The sequence below is a fragment of the Alternaria arborescens genome, assembly GCF_004154835.1.
Source record: "Alternaria arborescens strain FERA 675 chromosome Unknown contig_19, whole genome shotgun sequence".
Taxonomy (NCBI): Eukaryota; Fungi; Ascomycota; class Dothideomycetes; order Pleosporales; family Pleosporaceae; genus Alternaria; species Alternaria arborescens.
The window spans coordinates 155164-167442 of record NW_021167874.1 but is presented as its reverse complement, the minus strand read 5'-3'; the positions used below and the strand labels follow the sequence as shown (position 1 = coordinate 167442).

At 50.5% G+C, this 12279-nt stretch overlaps 5 protein-coding genes across 5 annotated transcripts; 2 read left to right on the top strand and 3 right to left on the bottom strand.

The window, feature by feature from the left end:
- Window positions 1-233: 233 nt before the first annotated feature.
- Window positions 234-2299, top strand: AA0111_g7969 (hypothetical protein; the record flags this gene model as incomplete). Its single annotated transcript, XM_028654364.1, has 3 exons — window positions 234-426; window positions 479-2054; window positions 2107-2299. The coding sequence occupies 3 exons, from the start codon at window positions 234-236 to the stop codon at window positions 2297-2299; spliced, it is 1962 nt and encodes a 653-aa protein (XP_028504455.1).
- Window positions 2300-2836: 537 nt separating this feature from the next.
- Window positions 2837-5275, bottom strand: AA0111_g7968 (hypothetical protein; the record flags this gene model as incomplete). Its single annotated transcript, XM_028654363.1, has 2 exons — window positions 2837-5000; window positions 5052-5275. The coding sequence occupies 2 exons, from the start codon at window positions 5273-5275 to the stop codon at window positions 2837-2839; spliced, it is 2388 nt and encodes a 795-aa protein (XP_028504454.1).
- An 871-nt stretch (window positions 5276-6146) lies between these two features.
- On the top strand, window positions 6147-6993 carry AA0111_g7967 (hypothetical protein; the record flags this gene model as incomplete). Its single annotated transcript, XM_028654362.1, has 2 exons — window positions 6147-6550; window positions 6663-6993. 2 exons carry the CDS (start codon window positions 6147-6149, stop codon window positions 6991-6993), a joined length of 735 nt encoding a protein of 244 aa, XP_028504450.1.
- Window positions 6994-7224: 231 nt separating this feature from the next.
- On the bottom strand, window positions 7225-9204 carry AA0111_g7966 (hypothetical protein; the record flags this gene model as incomplete). Its single annotated transcript, XM_028654361.1, has 1 exon — window positions 7225-9204. One exon carries the CDS (start codon window positions 9202-9204, stop codon window positions 7225-7227), a length of 1980 nt encoding a protein of 659 aa, XP_028504449.1.
- A 582-nt stretch (window positions 9205-9786) lies between these two features.
- Window positions 9787-11694, bottom strand: AA0111_g7965 (hypothetical protein; the record flags this gene model as incomplete). Its single annotated transcript, XM_028654360.1, has 3 exons — window positions 9787-10123; window positions 10173-11356; window positions 11569-11694. 3 exons carry the CDS (start codon window positions 11692-11694, stop codon window positions 9787-9789), a joined length of 1647 nt encoding a protein of 548 aa, XP_028504448.1.
- Between the last annotated feature and the right edge of the window lie 585 nt (window positions 11695-12279).

The following is a 12279-nucleotide window of genomic DNA, read 5'->3' as shown; positions in this document are numbered from 1 at the left end:
CAATGCTTACGCTGCCAGCATGTATCGCAGCGCTCAATGGGTGCTAGTCTACCAACATGCAGTACGGTGACAGGTGAATTAACATGTGGAGCTAAGGGTGCAGGGCTTAGCTCCACTGGTGGGGACCTTCCGACTCCCGCGGCGAAGCCAAGATTTCCTGCCGAAAAAAAGTTACCCGCGACGTTTGCGACCAAACGCATACGCCACAACACAACACAGCATATATCGCAATCATGGCAAAGAAGAGGAAGGCTGGTGGTGGCGCATCGCGCGCGCCTAAAGCGCCAAAAGAAGAGGATTCCCGAATGAGGATCAACACGTTTGAGGATGTCGCGGATTCCGAGGACGAGTTCCACATGAATCGCGATAAGATACTGTTGGACGAAGGGCCGGCGGCCAAGCGGATGAGGAAGTACCAGGAAGAGGGTTTGACAAGTCGTGCCGTATGTATTGGATGCGAAGACTGACTTGAAACTAGACAAATTCCTACAGCCCTCTGACGAAGAAGTACTCGACGCCGGCAGCGACGACGACGAAGATGAAGAAGATGAAGAAGATGACGACACCGGTGATGAATCAGAAGACGATATCACGGGACAGCGCAAACCAGCAGACGAAGATGAAGAAGAAGACGTGGGTGGATGGGGCGCCTCGAAGAAGGACTACTACGACGCCGATGCGATAGAAACGGAGCAAGACGCGCTAGACGAGGAAGCGGAAGCACGGCGCATACAAAAGAAGCAGTTACAGAGCATGACAGAGGCAGACTTTGGCTTCGACGAGGACGAATGGATGGCGGAAGATGGCGAGAAGGCTGCCGAAGGAAGTGCTGTAGTGACAGAGGTTCTGCCGCAACTCCAGATCACCGAAAGCATGTCTGAGGAGGAGAGGATGAAGATTATGCGGACACGATACCCCGAGTTCGAGCACATTTCGAAAGAATACTTGAGGCTACAGCCGCTACATGAAGAATTGGCCGCTGCTGCCAACGCCGCCGAAAGGGTGCTGAAAGCGCAAGCTGCGAAGTCAGGGAAGACTGGCAGAACTCTACCTACACCAAAGGCCGTCACAAAGTACAGGGCTTGCGCAGCATATCTCGCAGCCATGGCCATGTATTTTGCTGTACTCGGTTCGACTGCAACAGACGATGGATCGCCAGTCATTGCCATGGACCCTGCTGAGCTACACGAGCACCCCGTCATGGAGACTCTTCTGAAGTGCCAAAAGGTGTGGATGAGGATAGAGGACCTACCCCTCGGAGACCCCATGGTCGAGGCCGAAGACGACGAAGAAGACTCCTTTGTGGATGAAATCAGCGTCGAAGGACTCGAAAATGACCTGTCTGTCAAGAAGCCCACCAAGCAAAAGAAGACGCGCGCAGAACGAGCCGCAGAGCTGGCCCGCGCAGAAGCTTCAGCCCGCCGCGCCGCAAAACTCGCAAAGACCGAAGAAGACCTTGCCTCCCTCGATACCCTCACCGACAAAGCCGCTCTCAAGAAGGCAGCCCGCAAGAAGAAGACACCAGCGGTCGAATCCAAGCTCAACCTCCTCAACGCAGACGACTCCGACTTTGGCGAGGAAACCGAACTCACCGCCCACGAAGCCGCCGAAAAGGCAAAGAAGAAGAAATCCCTCCGCTTCTACACCTCCCAAATCGCTCAAAAGGCCAACAAGCGCGACAACGCTGGTAAAGACCAGGGCGGTGACGCTGATATCCCTCACCGCGAGCGTCTCAAGGACAGACAAGCGCGTCTGCAAGCCGAAGCTGAGAAGCGGGGTCAGCACAAAGATGCTGGCCCTGGTGTTGCTTTGGGTGAAGACGATGGCGCTTCTTCTGCTGATGAAGCGCCCGGTACTAGGCGCGATGACTTTGAAGACGAAGATGGGTACTACGACATCGTAGCTGCGCGGTCCAACGATAAGAAGCAGACTAAGCTTGAACGCGCCGAAGCTTATGCCCTGGCTAAGAAGGAAGGTGCGCAGGTTGTGGAGGAAGAAGTCATTGGCGATGATGGCCGTCGTATGATTTCTTACCAGATTCAGAAGAACAAGGGGTATGTTATGCTGTTTACTATGTGTGTAGCATTGACTAACATTTTGTTCTAGATTAACGCCTCATCGTAAGAAGAGCGTGAGGAACCCGCGCGTCAAGAAAAAGGAGAAGTACAAGGAGAAGCAGAAGAAGCTTAAGAGTATGAAACAGGTGTTTGATAAGGGTGCTGCGGCTAAGGGCAGTGCGAACTATGGTGGTGAACTTACGGGTATCAAGTCTGGGTTGGTTAGGAGTAGGAAGTTGTAGGGGGTTTAAAGGTAAAGTGAGGTTGTGTGGGTATCGCTGTGGGTATTTCATGGCGAACGGAGAAGCAAGAGGGTGTAGTTTTGGAATTCGGGTCGCAAACATGAGGTCGGCTAGCAGAGACATGCTGCAAGCCGGATTGGAAAGTCGTATTCGAATCGATTCATTACAGATGACTGGTCTCACACTTCGAAAAAAAAAACATTCCAAACAGTCTATCCTATGGCTACGATGATAGCTAGGGCGATCATCCTCATCGCAACTCCTCTCGTCCTGGAGCTCTTCAACATAAATCACCGGGTTGTTCCATTTCCCTTCCACCACCCGACTCAAGGCTTCGCTATCTACACTGGGTAGCGCTTCCGTGACCCAACTCCTTTTGTCTACGGCCTCTGCTGCGCATCAGGCTCTTCGTATAACCCATAATGTGCGTCAAGCTGTAAAGGATGAGCTCGAAACCAAGTCCAGCCCTCACGATATGAGCTCATCGTTCAGATATTTGGTGTCGGTTGCTGACGCTGAAAAGAAGCTGAATCTGCGCTAGGAGTCCAGTAAGAGAAAACATGGTTGTGGCGATAAGGCGAACAATACCAAGTCGTAACGGACAGCGTGTAGCCAATCGATATCTATCCTCATTCTGTCGTACAGGTCCAGAATGAGCTCGTGTTGCTCTTCCGGGTCATCGATGCTGCTCAAATCTTCGAAGAACTGCTCTGCACGGTCGCTCTCGATTCCACCAATTTCTACGCAGTAGCATAACGCTTGCTTCATCCACTTGTATGCGTCGTCTATATTTCTCATCTCTATCAGAACAACGCTCAGATTGGCCATAGCTTTGATTGTGCCGCCTCTGATCTCTTTCATTTTCTTGATTTGAACCTCGATGACTTCCAGAAGGATATCGTGACTTTCCAAAAGCAGCCTTCGGGTTTTCAAAACTTTACAGAGTACGTTCTTGCATCCTAACGTGTACCGGTGTTCGATGCCCAGTACTATTTCTGACATCTTCGCTGCTTCTCTGATCAAGGCCACGCTGTCGGTATACTTGTGTTGGCGGTAGAGCAACCAACCAAGATTGGAGCGGATCGTACATTGTTCCCGATCAGAAATATTTGTAGCATTAGAGCTGAGTTCTAGCGCGACTCTCAACAATTCTTCACTTTCCGAGTATCCTCTTGTGGTTTTTATCACTTCACAGAATTGTCGTATGGCCGTTATGGTACCACCATGTTTAGGGCCGTAGACGGTCAATCTGATCTGGACAACCTCCTTGAGAAGTTCCTCCTCACCCGTTCTATCATCCAGGAATCCAAGAGAACCTGCTAAGACGCTAGTAGCCTCCTGATACAAGGAGCTGTCTGGATAGAATCTTCGTGCCAGAACATAGGCCTCTTGAGCTATTTGATTGCCCTCTTGAGACCTTCCAAGACGAAGAACTGGTCCAGCAAGATGTATCTTAGCGAGTATATAATACCAGGAGTTTTGACCATATATTTGCTCTAATGCCGGCAGAATCTGTTTGTACTGGTATATAGATTCGTCGTGGTAGCCAAGATCGTGATATACTCCTGCCAGGTCCCATCTCAGTTCCGTCGCGGCGGCATTCGACCCCAAAGCAACGCTCTCCAGCTTATTGATCTTGGCAATGCAGTCGTTCATATCCATGCGGTGGGAGTCGTATAGCGTCACGATTGGTTGTACCTCGAGCGGCCTTCCTTGATCCTGCGGGAATGGGTAGACCTCCAGTGAGAACGGATCTAGCTCAACCACTCTGGATGATGAGAAGATCACATCGACAGAAGGGTATTTGAGTGCGCCAGTTGTAGTGCGCTTTCTTGAGCTGCATTGGTAAGATACCGATATGATAGCGCCCTGTTGAGGCGTCTCCTCATCATGTTGACCGGTGACCTCAACGCTTCCTGAAGAGATCGTTTCATAGAGAATAGTCTGCTCGCCGATCCAAGGCACAACTTGGTCATCATCAACATGAGCCTCTAGGTCTTGCAGGCAGACGGTATCGGTTGTAGGCATGAGTACTTCTGCTTCAACTTGAACAGGTGGGTTATATGAGATACTTCCAGGATCCATATTCAAGGCCGAGAAGAGACGAGTCAGTATCTTGGTGTCGCTATCCGGAGTTTGTTTGGGATTAGGCCATATAAAGTCGTGCTCTGGTTCTTGGACGGTAGAGCAGCTCCCACAAGCACCCGGTGGGAATTCTACTGGCTCGAATGAGCCCACCGGGAGCGTGCTTCCAGAGAAACCAGGATTTGTGGCTTTGGTCGAAGAGACTGCCAATGATGAAAAACGATGGGCTTCTGGGCTATCGTGACGTGGGAAAGAGTTAGCTTGGTCTTCCGGTCGCGTCGAGGGCGACATGATCAACAAATCCGAGCTTTGCTCACGTCTCGGAGTGCTCGAAAGCTCTGTTGAGAGAGTGCACAGTAGACGGTCTGAACCGGCGATACTACAGGGTGTATCGGAAGCCCCGACAAGGTCCTTGGTACGTGTGCTTTTCTGCTCCTCATCAGTTCTTGCTCTCTTTTCCCAGCGTTCGTATTTGGCCGCGGTGATCCGGACTCCATTTACAGAAGCTTCTTCTCCCCGCAAAGCTTCTGCCTCTAGCAAATATGCCTCTGTCTCGTGCTGTTTAACGTTCTTCTTGAAGCTCCAATCATGGAACCGCTTAGTGAGCTGCTTCTGGCTATAAGATGATCAGCTAAGCTATTTGGTAGGTACAGACCATGAGAAGTACCTGAGATTAAGGTCATGACGTTCGAGAAGAGCCTTCCTGGTGGCAGCCAAGGTTCTGCTCTCCTTGATGTAGAGTGTGTGTAGCAATGGCTTCAAGGTCTCCCACTCGGCGTCGGAAAGTTGCCTGGCCTTACTCCCCGGATGATTCGATGACTGAGGAATAGGCAGTAGCTGTGTCAAGATGCTATGTGAATTCTGGGTTGGTTCAGGCAGTGAGTGCAACATGTCAGGCGACTGTAGCAAGGCTGAGCCGGAGGTGCCAAGGCTGACACTGACAGGAGATATTTGGAAATCTGTACGATACAGTGATGCGGTGGTTCATGTGTGACGGCGGTGGTTTGCAGCCCAGTTCTTAACCTTGAATTGACGGAGGGTAGGAAATAGCAATGAAGCTGACGTGCGGAATTCTCGATGGTTAAGACACTACGACCTGAGTCCATCTTGGCTCCAATGTATCAATTGATTGGCTGTCAACAAATTTCCTTGCATGAGCTGGGGGCTGAATGTTGCATCGCCGACCTATCAACTACTTCGAAAAGTTGCCTTGCATTAGCGCCTACATAGCCTTATGAACACGAAGCTTGCACGTGATTTGTTTGCCAACGTATTCACACCGTAAGATTAGTCTAGCTGCCAGATGAGTGTCGGATAGCCCGAATGAAAAGTTTCCTTGCATGAAGCGTCTGGAATTGAGGACCGGTGTAGTAACGGCGGACTAGCCAAGCATGATAAAAAGTTACCGTGCATGAATGTTTGAAACAGAGGCTAAAAGAAAAGACGCTGGATGGTAGCTCATTGGGTGATACACTGAACACCTACAATCACATTGCTTCACAGGCCCAGGAACGGGAAACATCTCGCATGAGTCAACTCCGGAGGCGTAGAGAAAGCCGGACAAGCCACGACATGGGCTGAAAAGCACACGACTGAGCTTAGGCTTCGTGTAGATTCCATCATGCCTTGCAAAGCTCGATCAACTTATATTTCCATCTCACAACCCGTTCATATCACCTCGCATAAACCATCTGAAACACCACTAGTCACCTACTCTTTCCATCAGTCATTGCAGCTATCAAGCACAATACGACATACCACGATGGATCCGATGAGCATCACCGGTACTGTCCTCGCCATCGTGCACATCACCGGTATATGTCTGGAGACGGGTAATCAACACCTCGGTCCCTCGCGTCACACTTCCACCACACTTCTCAGTCTCATCCAAGAGCTTTACTGCTTTTACGGTGCTATTCAGAGCCTCAAGACTCATGTCACGATCAACGAGCACGATACCATCCGACTTAACTTGCTGGACTGCCTGGCAGGGCCATTGTCAGACTGTAAGCTTGCGCTATGTCTCGTGGAAAAGCAGCTGAAAGATGATACGTTCTTCAAACGGAAGCTTATCGGCAAACATTGCGACAAGAAGCTGGACGATGCTATCAATGTGCTAAAGAAAGGACGGGGTTTGTTTGAGACTGTTTTGTTAGCAGATCAAAGGTAAGTCCCTTGCGCGATGTTTTCATATCTTTCAAGGTTGCGATTTCAACGCATCGCCTCTGGAAGTCTTGTGCACTAGCAGCCACTTGTCACATGAGCTGACCTCCCGTAGGACTATCACCACTGCCATCGAGAGATATACTATCAACATAGCCGAAGACATCCGCGATATAAAGAATAAGCTTGAAGGCGATGGAGAGCTCCTGCGAGGGCTCACCAGACAGCTCACTCTTCGGCTGGAGACGGCCAATGAACGGGAAGAAGAGATGCGATCAACACTACGAGAGATTGACAACAAGCTACTACGAGAGCGTGAGAGTGGGCGAGGAGAAAACCGGAGGCGGAGATGCTCGAGATGGATTGCTATCGCCAGCCAATCGGCTTTCCAGATCGCGATTCAGCTGGCGTTCACCAGCCTGCTCGCGAGAAATGGTATGGTGTGATTAATACTTGTGATCTTATATTCCTCTCTTTTCGTTCTTTGGAAATAGATCAAAAGAGCTCTAGATCTCGTTGCTCTTCTCCTGGCATCTTTCGAATACTGATGCTGTCGTTCGATATCAGTGTTGCAACGCCTCCGTCTGGCGTCTTCCATTTGATGCTCGGTGTCTTTGCAGTTGGTTGGTTGGTTGGTTGGTTGTAGCTTGTACTTGACGTTGAGAATTTGAAAGATCTCAATGAATGAAGAACGTGGTGTCCGGTCCGATGTGTGCAGCATCTCTTTGTTGTTGCTCCATGAGGTGAGGAATGAATGCCGCGCCCAGGTGCTGAACGTGGTCGGATGCCCCTCCAGTCGCATCATCTTCATCGCTCTTGGTATCTACATTTCGAAGGACATACAGTGGTTCTTCACCATGGAACACAGCGATTTGGTCTCCTGGTCGACATCCCGGGTAGGCGTATCCAACCCGTCCGCCTTTTGTGCTGAAAAAGGTATGTCCGCGAATCAACTCAAACTGAGCATAGCACTGCGCATGTTCCCAACTACAACCAGTAATATACCAACCAGATGGATGGGAGTACCAAGTCGCTAACTCATGCAGAACCTCGCGGTATGTTTCCTTGGCTCTTTCGTTTATTCGCCAGTCCAAGAAGAATGACATAATGAAATCCTCTGGGATATCGGCAATGCCTTCGCTCTTCCCGTGGAAGACATAGCGAGCTAGGTCGAGACTTCTCAGATGGCAATCGACAGCAACATCGTATAGAGCCATGTGCTCCTCCGAATCCGGATCGTAGCGTTCGAACGCCTTGTCAAGAGGGTTTTTATGTTCCACAATCTCTTCAATTATATCCACCACAAAACCACGGACACGAAGCACGTTGTCATACACCACAGTACTTACGAGCTTTCTTTCATGGTCAGAGATCGCTTCCCGTCTTGCTAGTGACTTTTCTTCACTATTCTCTTCCAAAAAAGCCCAACGGATGTATGGATTCTGTTCGCGGATCTGAATATTCCACGTGCCACAAATTTTCATCCTGCAAGCTGATCTTCCAGATAGATTTGGGCACCAGGATGGCAAGTGGGGAGGTTTAGGTTCCCGAGTAGGCGGCATGTCAAGTAGACTCATCCCACAATACTCGTTCATCAGAAGTTTGGCAAACATGATCCACGTCTTCCAATATTCATCCCGACCTTTAGCACTGTAGTCAACTTGTGAGCTTAGCCTATCTCTAAGATCTCTTTTCAAAAGTCCTACTATCGCCCAAACACGATCGATAGGCTCTTTCACATGTCGCTCACGTAGACTGTGAAATTCCATTCCAACGTTATGGGCATGTATCTCCTTGGCGCCTCTGTTTCCATCATTCCAGTCTCGATAGAATTTTATGGATGCGCAGGTACGCAACGCTAGTATATCGTTTACACCGAATGCGGTCGTTGATGCTCTTAAGAAATAGGTGCTGTTGTACCATCCGTCCATGAGAAAGTCTTCAAACTCATCGAAGTCCACCCAAAGATCACCACTAAGTAACGTTGCGGTACTCGGAAGAATGATCTCCTGGAATGTCCATAGACGCCTGAACCACTCGTTTTCAAGGAGCTGACTCATTCCTCCCCAAAATGCGACTCCGCGACGAGGACGCTCTTCCTCGTCTGGGTGAACGCAGTCAGGATCTATATCATGCTTTGCTTTCCACGTCTGTAATTTAACCCTCACATCTTGGAATTCGGCGAAGAAGACGTCAGTTTCCGGAGTTGAAAGGCCCATCCATACAACAACAGCCCTCGCTCTGGAATATATTTCGCGCATTAGTGGTATCTGAGTATCCTTCTCTTCCTCATCTTCCTGATTGATGCATATAGCGTCGATCCAGATCTTCCGAGTTGTCGTATTCGTTTGGTATTGGTGTAGGTAATGTAACATCTCAAGTGCGGTGGATGTGACGACGAGAGGTCTGCCGTTGCATTTCACTGTGACCGAGGCTGGCGCACTTCCCCAGACATACGAAATCGCATCGTAATCGAGGTTTTCGGTAAGTGTGTACCGGTTGATCTCTATCTCAATGGACCCATTTATCCATTTCGTAGTGAGGAGGCGTATCTGGCCTTGCCGAAGTTTCTGGTGGTCGTATGAAGTCGTTCGGAGGGTCCGGACTTGGCGGACTTTCTTCCATCGCTTATCCACGTATTGTGATATTCTGCCCATCAGCGCAACCAGTAAAGCGAGTAGCGATGATGCTCGATGGAAAGGGGGAAGATGTGACGGTTAACAGGCAGCGAAGGATCTACAAGATCGCTGGCGCACCAACATGATCAGGCTGAGCGGGGCAATGCTGGAATATAAGGCTATCGGTGTCTTGAGTTCCAGCCTGCCGTTTCACTAGACTGCATGTCAAGGAGTGGCAGTGCAAGCCACATCAGTCCGGCATTGGTGTTAACAATTGCGCAGCTTGGGGTATGCAAATGCATGAGTTTGGAAACACAGGCGTCAGAACGAGACGCAAAGGCTGAGCGACACGACTCGGTTCTTGGGTGTGAATGCAGACTGACGAGTAGGAGTCTGTTGAGGTATGAGGGGCAGGACGTCAGCCTCGCTAGGTGCCAGGTGACCAGTATGCGTTAGCGTCTTGGTACAGCAAGAATACGGACAGCGCATATGGATCCTTAGAATGTCTCTATTCTTTATTACTTTGGATGCGTATTGCAATGCTAGTATACAGCTATAGTAAAACAACCGGGTATCATGAAATCTAAATGCGAACGACTCCCTTCCTTTCTCTTCTCGCACCTACAACTTGATAGGATACTTCTCCCTAATCACTTTTCCGTACCTGAACAACAGCGCTGGCACGGGAATGAAAGCCACAGCCAAGAAACCCAGCAGACTGTTTCCCCATCCCAAACCCAACGATTCGTACATGGTCGGTCCAGCAAGCGGAAGCAGTGCGCCGAAAAGACAACGCAGGGCTGTCATACCAGCGATGGCAGACGCAGCGAACTGAGGGAAGCAATCGATCATGTATGTCTGCAGCGGCGCGAAGATACCCATCAGACCGAAACCAAAGGGGACGAGGGAGATGATGGGTACGATCCAGTGCACATGGTAGTGAGTTGTCCAGCCATATCTAGTTATGTTAGTGGGAGTTATGCGCGTGAGGAGGGAAGACAACTTACATGAAGAAAGAGATTGGAATCAGAGTTCCGAAGAAGACACAGAGCGGAAGTCGCATCTCTGGCTCGTAGACGCCCTTGTTCTTCTTCGCAAGTCGGATGATGGTCGCATCGCTCGTCTTGGCTACGAAAGCGATGCCCATGAAGTTGCCAATTCCGACACCCAAGTATGCAAGACCGGTGATTTCGGGAGACCAGCCATACGTCTGGACGAAGACGGATGTGATGGTAGTGAAGAGGAGGAACAGCAGTCCGAAGAGGAAAGACATGTAGAGTGAGCAGAGCAACACAATGGGTGATCTGGTGAGCATCTTGAGCGGGCGTGTGATACCGTTTCCAAGGATAGCGAGAGGACTAAGAATAGCAACGTCTTTCTGGTACGTCATGATGTTCTGAAGCTCAGGACGGTTCAACTCCTTCCTCAAACGCTCCGTCTTGCGGTTAAGCAGCACAGCGTGGTACGTTTCGCGGTTGAAGACGAACAGGGCTCCGGTCAAGAGGCCGCCAACGATGAGGACAACCCACATATCCCAGCGCCAGCCAGCACGTTGCGCAATGAAACCACCGCAGATGGGACCGAGGATAGGGCCGAAAAGAATGCCCATACTGTAGATGGATACAGCCTTTCCACGCTGCGCAGGGACAAACATGTCGGCAATGACACCAGTACCGATTGTCAGACACGCGCTGCCTCCGACACCAGCGAGAAATCGCATGCCGATGAGTCCACCTAGGTTAGGCGCAAGTGCGCAGCCGATGGTGAAGGCGCAGAAGAAGACATTGGAGCAGTTGAGCACGACGCATCTTCCGTAAATCTCTGAGAGCGGACTCAAGAACAGCGGGCCGAAAGCGAAACCGAGGACGTAGACACTGACGGAGAAAGAACCAAGAAGCTGCGATGTGTTTCCGAAATCCGCATTGACGAATGGTATGCCGGGTGCGAAGATGGAGGAGGCGAGTGGACTGACAAAGGTGATGGCAGCGACCAAGCCGAGGAGTGTGATCTTTCTCTTCGTTGTGAAGTTGCGAGGGTTCGCTGGATCGTCTTGCGAATCCCAGCCGACGAGGTTGTTATCGAGGTCGGACAGCGGGTACTTTTCAGGTGCGAGCTGGTCTTTCTTCGTGCTCTTCCTTGTCAGGTGCTTTTCGAGGTCTTCGCCGATTTCATCATTCGTTTCTTGCGGTCGCTAAGAGGTGTTAGCTGCTATTCAAATCGTTCTCGAAATGATGATTGGCGATGGTGCAGCATCCGACCACCCGATGCTCGGATAACTTAGCCTGAATGCCTTTGATCTTCTGCGCCTGGCGCGTCAGATCACACACTGACGTCAAGGTCTTCAAGCTCCGTAAAAAGAGTGTTCGGGTTGACGGTCCCGCAGCATAGAATTGAAAAACTTACTTTCTCTTCGACGACCTCTTCTCCTTCTTTGTCAGGTCTCGCGTCGCCCTTCTCTAGATCTGGGATATGTGTATCTGAACTACTCCGCGAATGCTGGCGATACTCTTCTCGTGTGGATGAAGACATGTTGTGCGGTGTTTGTAGTGGTCGCTACGATATTCGAACGAGATTTTCGTAACCAGTTATGAGGTTCGATATATGTTTCGTAAAAGTGGTGTTTGCGGCTATGCTGGTCGCGGTCCCCTCAAGGGCTAGTTTCGGACGCTTGCAATTGCGGTGTCCAAAACATCAATCCAGGACTCAGGCCAGGTATATAGCGAAAAAGGCCCCAGGCAGCTGAATTACGAAATGATTCTCCATCGGTGCCCGCACCCTGAACATGGAGTCTGGCCCTTAACCCCGAGGTTTTCGGCTGCCACTAGGCCAGAAGTGGGAGGGCATGATCTCGGTCAACGGCGTTAGCTAAAACGCGAGAGAGCGACGCGGGGGAATCTGCCGCCCGTTGGCTGCGTTCCCCAAGAGGTCCTCCACCCATGGTACTAATCAATCCGGTTATTTCTAACCAAGACAGCACATGTTGTAGAACGCTGACTTTGATCTTGAGGTGCGCAGGTGATGGTTGCGGTGCGTCGGTGTTGAATAAGTACCGGCAGTTCGTAGGGTCGGAGGACCAAACCCCTGCCCAGCCCTACCGAAGCTTGACGGGTGCGA